The sequence below is a fragment of the Oryx dammah genome, unplaced genomic scaffold (assembly GCF_014754425.2).
Source record: "Oryx dammah isolate SB20612 unplaced genomic scaffold, SCBI_Odam_1.1 HiC_scaffold_14, whole genome shotgun sequence".
NCBI classification, from domain to species: Eukaryota; Metazoa; Chordata; class Mammalia; order Artiodactyla; family Bovidae; genus Oryx; species Oryx dammah.
The window spans coordinates 33191805-33209497 of NW_024070198.1; the positions used below are offsets into that span (position 1 = coordinate 33191805).

Sequence of the window (17693 nt, forward strand, 5' to 3'; positions counted from 1 at the left end):
GGCCCACAGTAGGTGTATTTAATAGATACTTATTGAATAAATTTATGAGCAAGTAACATCTGTTGAATGAAGCATTTTCTAAAGTGTATATTCATCCTAATATGAAAAGATGTTACATGAGCAAAAGATTTTGTGGCTTTGTGAATTAAAGCAGATTTGTTTTTTAAACATCTTGGAGAATTTCTTAGATTTTAGTATGCCAATATATTGTACATACATTAGTAGGGGGACATGTGTGCAGTATTTCTAAACTTACTTGACCAAGAAGCTCTATTTAGTAGAACTTTTCATAGGACTAATAATGTTGGTACTTCAGGCAAACGTGGTTTTACGTTGCTCCTTAAAGGTCAGTATTTCTTTATCATTATCTTTTTTGGGTCTGTGCTTCTAAAATTCATCATAGTATCGTAGCTATCAGAGAGAATAATGAGGTAGTAAAGTATTTAGCCCACAAGGTAGAGGGAATGCTGCTGCTGCTAAGTCGCTTCAGTCGTGTCCGACTCTGTGTGATCCCGTAGATGGAAGCCAACCAGGTTCCCCCATCCCTGGGATCCTCCTGGCAAGAGTACTAGAGTGGGTTGCCATTTCCTTCTCCAGTGCATCAAAGTGAAAAGTGAAAGTGAAGTCGCTCAGCCGTATCCGACTCTTAGCGACCCCATGAACTGCAGCCCACCAGGCTCTGCCGCCCATGGGATTTTCCAGCGAGAGTACTGGAGTGGGGTGCCTAAAACGCTAGCTCAGGCGAGACAGTTCTTTGAACAGTGGGAATCCATCCATCATCTTCTCAGTTTGCTGCTTTCCCACCAAGTGGCTATTCCTTGCCCCAGCAACTCATCTCTCAATTTATTAGCGTGTCCTAAGGTGAGAAGTAGAAGCTTGGACTTTGGGAGGGGGGTGTAACACTAATATTTTGATATATACTTTTAAAGACCCTATGCAAATACACCATATCGATATTTCTTTATTCTTTTAATCAAAAAATAAATTCATATTACATTAGCTGTTTATTTTATAACCCATCCAATACTTGTCCTTTTTTGATGACACGTTAATTTCTCTTGCTTTAGAACTTAGTGTGTTTTAGAGTATTGATAGCATAATCATCATAACAAATATAGGTTACTTGGAGTCATTTTTTATATTTTATGACAGTTTAGTATCTTCAAAATGGAAATGATGTAGAATTATTTCTTTCTCTCTTTTTAAATCTATAAAAATGTTTATTTTACATTTTTAAGGTCTCATTTGCAGAGGGTGGACCATACTCCTATATTTATACCTCATGAACATCATTGTTCCATGTCAGCCTGTTTCTTGTTAGAAATAATTTACTTTTGTAAATTCCTCTTCATCTCCATTTCCGTCACCCCTGCCATTCCCTGTACATAAGTACACCTATAGGCAGTCTTTCTGATGTGCTTAATTCACATCTTTTTGTTTGTGACCTTATAAAACCTGTAGTATTTTGTTTGTTTGTGACCTTATAAAATCTGTAGTATTTTAAGAACTTCATTGTGATATATTTTCCATAGAATAAAGGTCACCCATTTCAAGTATATAATTTAGGAATTTTTAGTAAATTTAACAAGTTGTGAAACCATTATCATAAATCATTTTTAGAACATTTTCATCTTCTTAGTAAGAACCCTCATACCCAGTTATAATTAATCCCCATTTCCATCCCCCAGTTTCTATCTCTATAGATTTGCCTCTTTGAACATTTATATAAATAGAATCATATAATGTATGGTCTGTGTGTCTGGCTTCTTTCATTCTGTGTAATGTTTTTGAGGTTCACTGATGATGTAACATGTCAGGAGTTCCTTTATACTGCTGAAGAGCATTCCATTGCATGAATAAACCACATTTTATCCAGTAACCAGTTAGTGACATTTAGGGTGTTTCCAATTTTTGGCTATTACAAATAATTCACATAGAAGTTTTGTGTGTGCGTACATTTTTATTTCTTTTGGGTTGTTGTTCAGTCACTCAGTCTGACTCTTTGTGACCCCATGGACTGCAGCGTGCCAGGCTTCCCTGTCCTTCACCATCTCCCAGAGCTCACTCATACTCATGTCCATTGAGTCGGTGATGCCATCCAACCATCTCGTCCTCTGTTGTCCCCTTCTCCTCCTGCCTTCGATCTTTCCCAGCATTAGGGTCTTTTCTAATGAGTCAGTTCTTTGCATCAGGTGGCCAAAGGATTGGAGTTTCAGCTTCAGCATCAGCCCTTCCAATGAATATTTAGGACTGATTTCCTTTAGAATGGCCTTGTTTGATCTTCTTGCAGTCCGAGGGACTCTCAATAGTCTTCTCCAACACCACAGTTCAAAAGCATCAGTTCTTCAGTGCTCAGCCTTCTTTATGGTCCAACTTTTATATCCATACGTGACTACTGGAAAAACCATACCTTCAACTAGATGGACCTTTGTCTCTGCTTTTTAATATGCTGTCTAGATTTGTCATAGCTAAGGGTTCAACTTCATTCTTTTACATGTGGACATCCAATTATCCCAGAACCATTTATGGAAGAGACTGTTCTTTCTCCTTTGAGTAGTCTTGGCAGCCTTTAGGAAATCAATTATTCATACATGCATGGGTTTATTTCCAGACTTTCACGTCTGTTCTATTGGTCTGTTTATCTGTCTTTATGGTAATATCACACTGTTTTGATTGCCATAACTTAATAAGTTGTGCAATCAGAAAGTATGAGTCTTCCTACTTACTTCTTTGTCAACATTTTTTTACCGTTCCTGAATCCCTCTCAATTCTGTAAGAATTTTAGGATCAACTTATCCATTTCTGCAAAAACTTGTGTTTCTTTCTCATGTGAATATATTGTTTGAAAAAAACACACAACAGTTTTATCTTTTCCCTTTTCATTTTTATACTTCATTACCTTTTATTATATTGCTTTTAAGCATTATGGTAATAGTAGATATCTTGTCATGCTCATAGTCTTAAATAGAATGCAAGTAAACTTTCTCCAGAAGTTTACATGCATTTTCTGTAGCTTTGGGAAATAAAATATTTATGAAGTTAAGAAATTTTCTCTTAGTTACTAGGAATTATTATGTAATTTTATTAAATGCATTTTCTGTATTTATGGAAATAATTGTATAGTTTTTTGCCCTTAGTTTACTGATGTGACTTCCCTGGTGGCTCAGAAGGTAAAGCGTCTGCCTACAATGCAGGAGACCTGGGTTCAGTCCCTGGGTTGGGAAGATCTCTTGGAGAAGGAAATGGCGACCCACTCTAGTATTCTTGCCTGGAAAATCCCATGGATGGAGGAGCCTGGTAGGCTACAGTCCATGGGGTCACAAAGAGTTGGACACGACTGAGTGACTTCACTCACTTCACCCAACATCCATACATGTGACTGGAAAAACTATATATATACTGATGTGATGAATTATATTATTAGGTGTATTTGATGTTGAATCATCTTTTTATCCCTGGAATAAAACTTACCTAATCATGATTTTTTTTAAAGCCAAATTAGATTTGATTATCCAAAATTACATTCAGTGTTATAAAATTCATATTCATAAATTCTATATTTTCTTGTACTGTTCTCACCTGATTTTGGAATCAAGGTCATACTGATCGCATCAAATGAGTTTTTTTCTTTTTTGGGGGAATAATTTGTCTCACATAGGAATTAATGGTTTTTGAATATTTATTAAAATTCCTATAACATTAGGCCCAGGCTTTCTCCAAGAGGAATTTTTAAACTATCCTATCAGTTTCTGTGAAAAGAAAGTGAAAGTGAAGTCACTTTGCTTGTATATTTTTGAAATTAATTCTTTGTCAGTTGCTTTGTTTGCTATTATTTTCTCCCATTCCGAAGGCTGTCTTTTCACTTTGCTTATAGTTTCCTTTGTTGTGCAGAACCCAGGTCATCTGTGTCTCTTTTGCTATCTCATGTATAGGGTCATTGTTACTATCTTTCTAAATTCCATATATATGCGTTTTATACTGTATTGGTGTTTTTCTTTCTGGCTTACTTCACTCTGTATAATAGGCTCCAGTTCCATCCACCTCATTAGAACTGATTCAAATGTATTCTTTTTAATGGCTGAGTAATACTCCATTGTGTATATGTACCACAGCTTTCTTATCCATTCGTCTGCTGATGGACGTCTAGGTTGCTTCCATGTCCTGGCTATTGTAAACAGTGCTGTGATGAACATTGGGGTACACGTGTCTCTTTCAATTCTGGTTTCCTTGGTGTGTATGCCCAGCAGTGGGATTGCTGGGTCATAAGGCAGTTCTATTTCCAGTTCTTTAAGGAATCTCCACACTGTTCTCCATAGTGGCGGTACTAGTTTGCATTCCCACCAACAGTGTAAGAGGGTTCCCTTTTCTCCACACCCCCTCCAGTACTTACTGTTTGTAGATTTTTGGATAGAAGCCATTCTGACTGGCATGAGATGGTACCTCATTGTGGTTTTGATTTGCATTTCTCTGATAATGAGTGATGTTGAGCATCTTTTCATGTGTTTGTTAGCCATCTGTATGTCTTCTTTGGAGAAATGTCTGTTTAGTTCTTTGGCCCTGTTTTGATTGGGTCTTTTATTTTTCTGGAATTGAGCTGCAGGAGTTGCTTGTATATTTTTGAAATTAATTCTTTGTCAGTTGCTTTGTTTGCTATTATTTTCTCCCATTCCAAAGGCTGTCTTTTCACTTTGCTTATAGTTTCCTTTGTTGTGCAGAAGCTTTTAAGTTTAATTAGGTCCCATTTGTTTATTTTTGCTTTTATTTCCAATATTCTGGGAGGTGGGTCATAGAGGAGCCTGCTGTGATGTATGTCGGAGAGCGTTTTGCCTGTGTTCTCCTCTAGGAATTTTATAGTTTCTGGTCTTATGCTTAGATCTTTAATCCATTTGAGTTTATTTTGTGTATGGTGTTAGAAAGTGTTCTAATTTTATTCTTTTACAAGTGGTTGACCAGTTTTCCCAGCACCACTTGTTAAAGAGATTGTCTTTTCTCTATTGTATATTCTTGCCTCCTTTGTTGAAGATAAAGTGTCCATAGGTGTGTGGATTTATCTCTGGGCTTTCTGTTTTGTTCCATTGATCTATATTTCTGTCTTTGGAGTGAACTCTTGAGTGTCCCCTTGGACTGCAAGGAGATCAAACCAGGCAATCCTAAAGGAAATCAGTCCTGAATTTTCATTGGAAGGACTGATCCTGAAGCTGAAGCTCCAATTGTTTGGCCACCTGATGCAAAGAACTGACTCATTTGAAAAGGCCCTGATGCTGGGAAAGGTCGAAGGCAGGAGGAGAAGGGGATGACCGAGAATGAGATGGTTGGATGGCATCACTGACTCAAAGGACATGAGTTTGATTGAGCAAGCTCTGGGCTGGACAGGGAGGCCTGGGGTGCTGTAGTCCATGGGGTCACAAGGAGTCCAACATGAGCAACTGAACTGAACTGAGAAAAATTAACTCAGTATTGGACTGCAAAACTCAGTATTAGAATTCATTTTGTTCTAAATTGATCTATAGACTTAATGCAGTCCCAATCCAAACACCCTCAGACTTTTTGGGTAGATATTAACAAAAGGGTTCTAAAATTTATGTGGAAATGCAAGCCAAGGATTATTACATCTAAAACAGTGTTGAAAAAGAACAAAGTTAAAAGACTCGTACTACCTGATTTTAAGACTCTATAATGCTATGCAGTATACTAATGCTATACTATATACTAATCAAGACAATGTGATAGTTTCATAAGGTTAGATATACAGATCAGTTAAAAAAAAAAAAAACAGCACCCAGAGGTAACCATACACCTATGCAATTAACTTGATTTTCTAAAAGCATCAAAGCAGTCAGGAGAAAGGAGAGTCATTTCTTCACATTGTGCTTGAACAACTAAATACCCACATGGGGAAAAAAATAAACATGACCCCTACTTCACACGCCATGTGCTAGCATCAGTTAAAGATGCATCACAGACCTAAATGTAAATGCTAAAACTATGAAGCTTTTAGAAGAAAACGTGCAGGAATATCTTTGTGACTTGCATGGAGGCAGAGGTCTCTCAAAGACAGGACACAGCAACAAAAATCAGAAAAGAAAAAACCCTGTAGATTCAAATTTATCTAACTATAAAACTTCTGCTTATTATTACATATTGTTAAAGTGAAAAGCCGTGGGAATTCCCTGGCGGCCCAGTGGCTAGGACTCTATGCTTTCACTTCTGAGGGCCCAGTTCAACTCCTAGTTGGGGAACTAGGATCCAACAAACCACATGGTGTGGCCACAAAATCATTAACATAAGGTGAAAGGCCACAGTCTATCAGAAAATAGTCACAAAAATACATCTATGAAGAGGATTAGTATCTGTGTAATATAAAGGTTTCTACAGCTGAAAAATGGGATGACAACCCAATAAAAAATGAGCCAAAGATTTTAACATTTTTCAAAAGAAGATACGACAGTAACCACACAAAAATGGTCAACATTGTAAGTTGAGAAGGAAATGTGAGTTCAGACCACAGTAAATATCACTGTATATCCACTGTAATGATTAAAATTAAAAAGACTGGGAGATTGGAGGGAAGTTCAAAACAGAGAGGATATATGGATACCTATGGCTGATTCATGTTGAGGTTTGACAGAAAACAACAAAATTCTGTAAAGTAATTATCCTTCAATTTAAAAAATAAATTAAAAAAAAAGACAATATAAGAGGTTGCCGAGGATGTGGAACAGTTTGAACTCTCATACATTATTGATAGAAATAGAAAATGATAGACCATTGGAGATAGCCTTTTGGAAGTTTTTATATCAAGCTGCTAATATACCTGCCCTATAACATAGCAGTTATTGTCCTGTGTACATACCCAAGAAAAGTGAAAGCATGTCCACAGAAAGGCTTATCTAAGAATATTAATGGCATCCCTACTTAAAGGTCCCCAAGCTGGAAATAGCCCAGGTATCCATCAATAAGAAAATATATAAATGAGGGACTTGGTAGTCCAGTGGCTAAGACCCTGAGTTCCAAAGGCAGGGGGCCCAGGTTCAATGCCTGGTCAGGAAGCTACTTCTCATATGCTGTAACTAAAGATCCTACATGCCTCAACTAAGACCCAGTGCAGCCAAATAAATAATACATTTTTTAAAAATATGTAAATGAGCTGTGATATATTCCTTTGATGGAATACTATTCAGCAATCAAAAGGAACGTGAATAAATTTCAAACATGTTAAATGAGAGAAGCCTCACAAAAAGAGTTCATTACTGTATCATTTCATCTATCTGAAGAGTTACAGCTAATCTACGATGGGAAAAAAAATTAATACTGTTTGCCACTGGGGTTGGGGATGACTGGAAAGAGGTGTGAGGGAACTTTCTGGAGTGATGGTACCATTCTGTATCTTTATGTACGTTGGGGCTACACAAGTTTATGTATCTTTGAGAATTTATCAGATGGTACACTTAGGATTTGTACATTTTGTTGTAAGTTTTGCCTCAAAAAAAGGAAAATGGAGGTCTGAAGAAATGAAGCACTCGAGTTAAATTCTTTCAGCTTTTCTCTGTGTTTGAAAATTTTCATAAGATGTTGAAAAGTCTCAGGAGATGAAACCAGAGTATCTTTTTTTTTCAGCAGAGTGCCTTAGTTTTTTGGTTTATGAAGCAGAGGCCTGTAGTAGAGCTGGAAGTGGTTCAGCACCAAGATCCTGGACTTACTGGCTGTGGGTGTTGGGATCTTACTTAATGATCTGTGCCTCAGTTTCCTCTGAAATAATCAAAATCACAGTTGTAGGGATATGTGAGTTTGGATGGATAGATGAGGTCAGTGCTTGCCACATGTTAAACTTTAAATGTGTTAATTACTAACCAAGCACAATTGAAATATACATTTAATTTTAAGACGTGTTTTTCTTGATGCTGCTTTACATTTTCAGATGTCACCTTCTTTTAAAATATAATTAAAAAAAATAAAATATAACTGAAATGAGTTCAATACCAGTTTTGGTAGAGGCATGATGAAGGCGAGTGGGTAAGAGGAAAGTTAGGGAATGGATGGATGATGGATAGAGAAGTGAAAAGGACTAAGTTTTATGCATTTTAACAACAAGATCACCATGTACTTGATAAGCCTTTTTTTTAAGCTTTTTTTAAAGTATTTATGTTGCACATTTCCTTTTTTATTTTACATACTAAAACCACTCAGTTTTTTTAATATATAATAAGTTCACACATAGTATATAAATAAAGCACATGTTTTCTATATGTTATTGGAAATAGATATATTAAACCTGTATTAATTTCTATAGATTGACCTAGAAGCTGAGATGGTGAGCACTGTGGCTGGCATTGGAATTCAAGGTACAGATAAAGAAGGTGGAGCTAAAGGAGATGAACAGCCCATTAGTTCCCCTTGGGATGTAGTTTTTGGAAGGTCAGGTATGTAAACTTGATATTAAATAAGTAAATTTTGCTCAGTTAAAGTAAGATTTTTAAAATATTATAGGAACATTCATTTGGATTAATCATTACTAGTTATTTTATGCTTTTATATCCATGACTTGGGATTTGTTAATTGTATAAAAGCAAAGCTACCAATAACATATAGAAGGTAGGATAACTATATCATTATATATAACATGTGACATTACATGCATGTTTTATATACAAGATAGATTATATATTTCTCTAATGTTAAAGAATTTCATCTTGGTTGCAGTTTTCAGTTAAGATAGTTCTGAATATTCTTAAATTGGAAGGATTATAGTTTCAAAATTTCAAAAGGTTATTCATGCAGTGTCCTTTTTTATTTACTGCCATGTGAAAAACAAATCAAGAAATGACTGGGGATTTTTTTAGATTATTAAAATTTTAATTAAAAAATAGCTTATTTTGAGTAGTTTTTAAAAAGTAATACTTATATATAATGGAATATTAGTCATAGAAAAGAATGAAATCTTGCCATTTGTGACAACATGGATGGTCCTAGAAGGTGTTATACTATGTGAAGTATATCAGAGAAAGACAAATACTGTCTAATTTCGCCTATAATCAGAATTTATATTGTTTAAAAATAGGGTGTACTTTACCAGATGCTTTACTATGTTGGATTCATTTAGTAGAGTACTTACATATTTTTCTAGGCTAAAAATTTTTCAGTCCTACTTTATGGCATGGAATTTCTGGTTGTTTATCTCATATTGAGAGTGTACCCAAATTGCTTTCCAAGGAAAATATTGGCTCTGTTGACAAGTACTCCCTCAGCTTCCAACTGGAGTGATGTGCTGAGGCTTATATCTTTATTAGGCTCAGTTTCTAGAAAGGAAATGAGTGCTACCTTAGCTCAATAGATCATTAAAAGCATGCGTGCGTGCCAAGTTGCTTCAGTCATGTCCAACTCTGTACGACCCTATGGAGTGCAGCCTGCCAGGCTCCTCTGTCCATGGGATTCTCCAGGCAAGAATACTAGTGAGGTTTGCCTTGCCCTCCTCCAGGGATCAAACCCACATCTCTTGCATCCCCTCCATTGGCAGGCAGTTTCTTTACCTCTGGAAGCACCATTAAAAGCATGTGGCTCTGCATTTAACTTAACAGTTTAAAGAGATGGGAATACCAAACCACCTTACCTGTCTCCTGAGAAATATGTATGCAGGTCAAGAAGCAAGTTAGAACTGGACATGAAACAACGGACTGGTTCCAAATTGAGAAAGGAATATGTCAAGGCTGTATATTATCACCCTGCTTATTTAACGTATATGCAGAGGACATCATGAGAAATGCCCAACTGAAATCAAGATTGCCAGGAGAAACATTAATAACCTCAGATATGCAGATGACACTACCCTTATGGCAGAAAACAAAGAACTAAACAGCCTATTAATGATGAAAGCGGTGAAAGAGGAGAGTGAAAAAGTTCGCTTAAAACTCAACATTCAAAAAACTAAGATCATGGCATCCAGTCCAATCACTTCATGGCAAATAGATGGGGGAACAGTGAAAACAGTGAGACTTTATATTTTGGGGCTCCAAAATCACTGCCGATGGTGACTGCAGCCATGAAATTCAAAGACGCGTGCTCCTTGGAAGAGAAGCTATGACCAAGCATATTAAAAAGCAGAGACGTTACTTTGCCAACAAAGGTCCATCTAGTCAAAGCTGTGGTTTTTCCAGTAGTCGTGTATGGATGTGAGAGTTGGACTATAAAGAAAACTGAGCACCGAAAAATTGATGCTTTTGAACTGTGGTGTTGGAGAAAACTCTTGAGAGTCCCTTGGACTACAAGGAGATCCAGCCAGTGCATCCTAAAGGAAATCAGTCCTGAATATTCGTTCGAAGGACTGATGCTGAAGCTGAAGCTCCTATCCTTTGGCCACCTGATGTGAAGAACTGACTCATTGGAAAAGACCCTGATGCTGGGAAAGATCAAAGGCAGGAGGAGGAGATGACAGAGGATGAGATAGTTGGATAGCGTCACTGACTCGATAGACTTGAGTTTGAGCAACGAGGGCTGATGACGGACAGGGAAGTCTGGTGTGCTGCGGTCCATGGGGTCGCAAAGAGTCAGACACAATTGAGCGACTGAACTGAACTGAACTTAAAATGACTTCTCTTCCAGATAATTGGCAAGAGAAATAATCTTGAATTTAAATAACCTTAAATAAGCTCAGCACCTTTCAAATGCTAAGATTAAATGGTTTTCAAATACTGTAGGAATGTCCTGTAATCACAATGGCTACAAGAGTTTTTTTTTTTAACCACAAGAGTTTTAACCTTGACTTAATATACCCAAGGCATTTGTGGTTAGACTTTGTGAAGTACTTAAATTTCCCAGAAATTCTACTTAAGGTTTGGGGGTAATTGGTCAGATTCTCATCAGAGTTTCAAAGTGGTATGTTACCCAAAATCATTTTTAGAACCACTGCTTTAAATCCCTCTGAAATATAATCCTGGATTAATGTATTTTGTCAGGGTATGGGGAAATTGGATCATAGACTACTTCCTCTCCTTACAGTTGTTTTTACTAAACTATATCTTGGCATCATATCAGTCATTTAAAAATATTTTAACATATCAATGTATCTTACATTCATTTTTATTTATATGTTTCATATTTATATTTCATTAACTGTTTTTATTGTAAGGCCTTGCTGCTAATTTTAGTTACTGTCTTAACCTCTCTGAATATCTACTAGAGAATTTCTTTTCTGTGTTATAGATAATTATACTTTTTTCTCAGTATCAAGTTTATTTTTAAGCTCCTGGATAATTTAAATATCTTAACTGATTTTGTTTGCATTGTTATATTGATTTCTAGGAAACTTAGGTTTGTCTTTAGCAAAGTATAATGGAAACATGACATTCATATTTTAATATTAGTATGGCTACATCTTTTTTTTCTTCTCTTTACCTATTGCTTCAGTTTTATTATTTTAAATTTATTTATCTCACTAGGGCTTATTTCTTTGTGAACTACCTAATACTTTCTAAAATAAAAGTGGAAGTGAATAAATCCAGTAGAATCCTTTATTGAAGTGATTGGTTATGATAAGTGATCCATAGAGAAAAAAAATTGTTAAATCTGAGAATCATAAAACTAAAAATGCTTTAAGAACTAGAAATATACATTGTGTCCTCTGACAGTCTTATGCCACTCAAAATGTATTATTTTGGTTTCCTTAAACCATGATGAGAGTTTTTTAAACACCTGCAAAATAAACTGAGGGCTGAAATTTTTAAAAGCTATTCTTTCCAGCTATCTTTCCACATCTAGTTCACTAATAATTTGACTTAGCTACTTGCCTTTATTGAGTCTTTCCAAAGGATTAACTTTGTTTTCAGAGAAATAGCTTCCCTTTTGCATTCATGTTGAATTGATTCATATATATTTAAGTTATATAATTGTAGAACTGGTTTAAGCAGATGTGGGATTAAATGCAATTTGACAGGGATTGTGGTTAATAAAAATTGTTTTTGTAAACACTTAAATTCTTTAATACTTTAAAAATTATATAGAATATTTCTGAAATTTTACCATAGTTAGGAATATGAAAGAGGATGGAATTATCAGAAGGAAAACATGAAAAATAGGTTGTATTTATTGTAATATCTTCATATATTAAGCTGTTAGGCAGTACAAACAAGAGCCCACAGCTATACCTAGTAGCCTGGATGAGTATTAGGAAATTTGTTGAGCAGAAAAATGTTCAGTTTTTATAGAATGTTCAGTAGCAAGCAAGACTAATTATACAATGAAAGAGCCATTCAAACACGGTAATTTTTAAAAACTGAAGAATATAATAAAACATTTTTAGACTGGTAGAGAGGAGGAGGATATATTCATAAAGGGTTACAGGAGGTTTTCAAATAATACTGCCTTTTGTTGAGCTGGTGGTATGCACATGGATATTTACTTACTGTTTAAACTTTATAATGAACACTTATCTATTCGTATGCATATTTAAAGAAAATCTTAAAAGGAAATAAAATAGGTCAGAGAATGGAAAATAAAAGATAAATACACAGTTGAATATATATTCCCCTAAGAGACTCAGGTAATGAACAACATACTTAAAGAAGACATTAAGGAAAGGGATTTGAAATACCTCTGATTATTTTAAATATATATGTAATATGTAAATGTGTGTGTTTGTATTTTAAATAGTACCTGAATATTTAACCCAATTATGCTCTAACAGTGATAAAAGCATGAAAATAATTAACATTTAAGCCAAAGTTTTTTCATCTTTATTTTTGATTATCACTCTAAATATGGTCAGAACTTTGTCATCCACTAAAAATAATTAAAAATAACTCCAATAAAATCATTTTTCAGCAGAAACATTGCCATGTTTCTAATGTGCATATTAAGTCTGTGCTGACTCTTACTCATACAAGACAATAACCCAAGAATTATTTTTTATCATAAAAAATTTTTTTTTCAGTAACCCCTGCTAGTCTGTAAGTAATTCAGACTTTACCTGATTTAAAATCACTTAAGGAAAGATAGTATGCCTGAATCCCATTAACCTTCCTTGGCCCTTTAATCAGCATTTCCCTAGATAGAAATTTAGCTGTACTTATTTGACCTTTAATGATCGAAATCCAACTATTTAGTATGCTTGTCTGGTAATTTACAGCTTAGATAATATGCTTCTCTGACTTCCATTAATATGCTCTAAAGTAACATTTATCTTCTAATCAGGTGAAACAGAATTGTTTTTTGAGGAATAAATCTTATATAATGCGACTAGAGTGTTTTTATTTTAATAAAATAAAACAGTTGTGTTTTTGTATCTGAATATTATCACATTGACTTGGTGTTTACAAAGCACAAGCTCACTTCTGCAGTTCCTTCATTCTAATCGGAACACTAATAATCTGGATTGGCCTCACTGCTATGTGCTGCTGTGTTAGTCACTCAGTCCTGTCCAACTCTTTGTGACCCCAAGGGCTGTAGCCTGCCAGGCTCCTCTGTCAATAGAATTCTACAGGCAAGAATACTGACTGTTGCTGCTGCTAAGTCGCTTCAGTCGTGTCCAACTCTGTGCGACCCCATAGGCGGCAGCCCACCAGGCTCCCTCGTCCCTGGGATTCTCCAGGCAAGAACACTGGAGTGGGTTGCCATTGCCTTCTCTAAGAATACTGGAGTGTGTAGCCATTCCCATATCCTGGGGATCTTCCCAACCCAGTCATCGAAGCTGGGTCTTCTGCATTACAGACAGATGCTTTACCATCTGAGCCACCAGGGAGTTGAACTCACTAAGATATTATTATTCCAGGTTTAGCTGTGTGAATACCAACAAATTATTTAACCCCTTTGAATTTCAGTTTTTTTTATAAAATAGAGATGATAATAACAAGACTTGCTAATGTTGTCAAATTAAATGAAATAATCCATGTAAAGGGCTTATTATTAGCTCAGTGCCTTAAAATAGGAAGTGTTCTGAAGTTATCCTTTTCACCACCACACCCCCCATCATTATCCTCATCAGTTGGGGTGTAGAATCATAAACTCCCAAATCCCAATCTGACACAGCCTCTGCTTCTGCACTCTTTTTCATACCCCCAGCTTCTAAAGGAAATAAATACACAGAAACCAAGAACAAACAGAGGCTCACACTAATATTACTTTGAAGCTTTGGCCTCTTACAGTCAACCCTAGTTGAAGTAGACTGGCCTGTTTGGAGAAGTTGGACACCTGATTTGATCTTTTACTCATGCAAAAACCAGACAGTTCTTTGGCCAAGTTAGAGAGGCTTTAAACTCATGTCATCTTCTAATGATTACAGTTTTATTTCTAATCTTTATGCTTTTTGCTGCTTTTTCTTACTTGTATGAATTAGGACCTTCATATGGTGCTAAATAAGTGTTGATAGCAGATCTCCATGTCTCATTGCTATTCTCAGAGTGATATCTTAGCTCGGGCTGCCATAACAAAATGCCACAGACTGGGTGGCTTAAACAACAGAATTTTATTTTATCACAGTTCTGGAGGCTAGAAGTCCAAGGTCAAGGTGCCAGCATGATTGGTTTCTGGTGAGAGCTCTCTTCTGGCTTATAGAAGGTCACCTTTAAGCTTTGTCTTCACATGGCAGGGGTAAAATAAAATAAGAATATAATAATGAAGAGCTTTTGGTCTAGTTTTAAAGTGATTAAGCAGAAACTGAGTCCCCAGAGCATATGGATGCCATTGTCACTTTTAATATAGTATTAAAAAAGTATAAAAGTATTTGACTATGAAAAATTAAATTGAAATAAACTATCGTCCTTTAGATTTCTGTGATAGCAATTAACAGAGAAAGGAGCAACATGTTAAATAGAATTTTCTGTTGGATTGCCTGGGTTCAGATTCCAGTTCCTTCATTTACTAGCTCTGTGAGCCTGTCAAGTTACATGACCTCTCTGAGCCTCCGTTTCTTCTGTAAGGGGCCTGTAAAAATGACCTTCTCCAAAGGGCCTGTAAAAATGACCTAATAACACCACTATCTTCCGGGGATTTTGAGAAGATTTGGGTAATATTCTCTATAATGTGCTTGGCATACAGTGCCACAATTTGTTGATCATCACCATTATTTTTGTTGCTGTGAAAGACACTTGAAAATAATACAGGTTAATGAAGAAAAATTTCTTCTGGACACAACTACTTAAAGAAAGTAAAAAGAAAATAATCTTACCAAGATATTTCTTTTAGCATAAGATATGTCTGACCAAATTATTTTAGTGAAAATATCTCAACTACATGTAAAAGTAGACTCAGAATTCAGTTTAAATTAAAATAATTAAATATTTTACCAATAGAATTAATTTTCAAAATGGAGCCTTGTCACATTGTAATAAGTGATAATATCAGTCTTAAAAAACAATTATTAATTTTAGAAAACAGGTATAATATATTGTACTCTTAGCTTTATTACATGTCAACTATATCTTTTTGAGAAAGGTTCACAGCAATTAAACGGTAGGTTTTTAAATAGCAGTAGTGATGTGAGTCTAAGCCTAAAAGCTAATATGTGGTGGAAATACACATTTCTTGAACTATTAAAAGGTACAATTCTTCCATGAGAAATTGTTCAAAGAACTATTCCTGTATTCTTAAAGCATGTAATTTAGGTTCTTGACTGCCAGTGTTTCTTTGGAGCGCATGCGTCAAGCCATTTCTTGTCACATAAAATAAGGAACCAAATGTTTAAAAACATCGTGCCCAGAGATGTAGAGAGACATTTTGCTATTGAGAATACTTTGGATTTCTGTGAATGTATATTTTTATTTTTAAGTCTAAAGAAGTAAACCTTTCGCAAGGAAAATGGAAAAATTTCCAAAACGACTTAAAACATTGCAAATGTTTTTACTTTCTTCTATCAGATGATTTATAAACATACTGTTGTCTCCCTTAATTTAAATTTCTGAAACAACTGGGGGTGTTTGTTAATCAGATGCATATATGATAATTACTGTTTCTTTTCATAAAGGTTCAGAGGTCCAAAGAGATAACATTCTGTGGATAGCCATGGCAGGGACTCATCAGATATGGGCACTCTTGTTGGACTGTGGCAGATTACCAAAGAAAAAGTAAGTGGTAACATCTCACTTTGGGTAAACATGGAGTTCACAGAATTCCTTTTCCGAAAGTCTCTGTCCTTGTAACACCCATTGTACTAGACAGGGTATGCGGGGCTATGCTGCCATAAGGAACAGCTCTGGTTCTTGGTGGCTTCAGACAAGGTTTGTTTGCAGGGGGACCACTACTCTGCCACCCAAGCTGATGCAGCATCTGGAGCTTTGCCAGTTGTCCTGGTAGAGAGAGAGAGAGATGGTGAGGTGTTCACTGGCTCTTAAAACTGTTCCTCAGAAGTGACATATCACTTCTACTTACATTTCATCAACCCAAGTATGTCTTAGGAACACACCCAACCTTGAGTAGCTTAGGAAAAGCAGTTTCATCAAGCATTCACAAGAGAACTGGAAGCATCTTTTAACACATATTTCTAATATCCCTGATCAATTCAGATATTTGAAGACTGCATGGGAGAATGGTTAATAGCTCTGGTTTTGTTGTCAGGCCTGAAATTGAGCCTGGCTCTGCCACTTCTTATCCACATGACCTTAGGAGAATCACTTTAACTTTCTAAGCCTCAGTTTTCCTTATTTGTATCTACCTCATAGGTTTTGTTTTGAGAATTAATATGTGTGAAAAGCTCAGCCTAGTGCCTGGCCTGTGCAGTGAATATAAGTAGCATTGCTGCCACTGTCAGGGGTATAAAGATGGAAAAGTAGTGTCTCTACAAAGTTTCTTGTATTTTTCCTGTAAAGCCTTTCCTCTTCCTCTAACACCCCAGCCTTTCTCTTCCCCTCCCCTCCCATGTCTCCCTTCTTCCCTCCCTCTCACCCTTCACCCCACCATCCTCCCCTCTTCTCTTAACTTCTGGATTTTTGTTTGCACTTGTTTACAAAGCTGTTTTCTCCCACTAGACTGCCTCTTTAAGGAAAGGACCCTTTCTCATTCACTTCTTGTCCCCTGCACCTAGCACGGTATCTGGTACATGACAGGAACTCAGTGAAGGTCTGCGGAAGTAAATGAATGAAATTCATAGACCATAAAGACTATCAAATCACTGTAGAAAGTAAGTGCCAGGCACTTCAGTTACCTTTATCAGTAGAGAGGATATCCAGAATATCAGATATTCTGAATTGGGTGTGTGTTGCTTTATAAGATGTTTAGCAGCATTTAATCATCCATTGAAAAATATTTATTAAGCAAACAAGGCACTATGCTTTGCAGTAGGGATGAAATGGTATGGTCTCTTACATAAACCAGAGGAACATCCAATATAAATAAAATTTGAGGTATTAAAGGAAGGCTTCCTGGAAGAAGCTACTAACTAAGATCTCCTTTTTAGCTACTAACTGAACCTGACGGAGGGTAGGAAGGAGTTCAGAAGGGTAGAGGTTTCCCAGGCAAGAAATGACCCTTGTGATGTCAGTAGAAGCCAGATCCTTAGAATTTTTCTAAGAGATGTGAAAGTTATTCTGCATGACGTTATGGGAAGTTTTAAGCTGGGAAGTGATATCATAAGATTTGTGTTTTTGAAAGAACACTGGTAGCATTTGGAGTGTGGCAGAACTACAGACAGGTTCAAGGAGGAGGCCACTGCTGTTATCCAGGCCAGAGCTGACAGAGCTGGATAGTGAGGTGACCAACAGCATAGACGAGGA

The 17693-nt window shown here is 36.1% G+C and overlaps 1 protein-coding gene across 2 annotated transcripts in view; it reads left to right on the plus strand.

The window, feature by feature from the left end:
- Positions 1–17693, plus strand: part of NHLRC2 (NHL repeat containing 2) — a 57484-nt gene that overhangs the window by 24465 nt on the left and 15326 nt on the right. For both annotated transcript variants that reach the window (XM_040255035.1, XM_040255036.1), the window contains exons 5-6: positions 8291–8420; positions 15950–16049. In XM_040255035.1, the coding sequence (XP_040110969.1) occupies positions 8291–8420; positions 15950–16049 (230 nt within the window). The remainder of the gene's footprint in view (positions 1–8290; positions 8421–15949; positions 16050–17693) is intronic.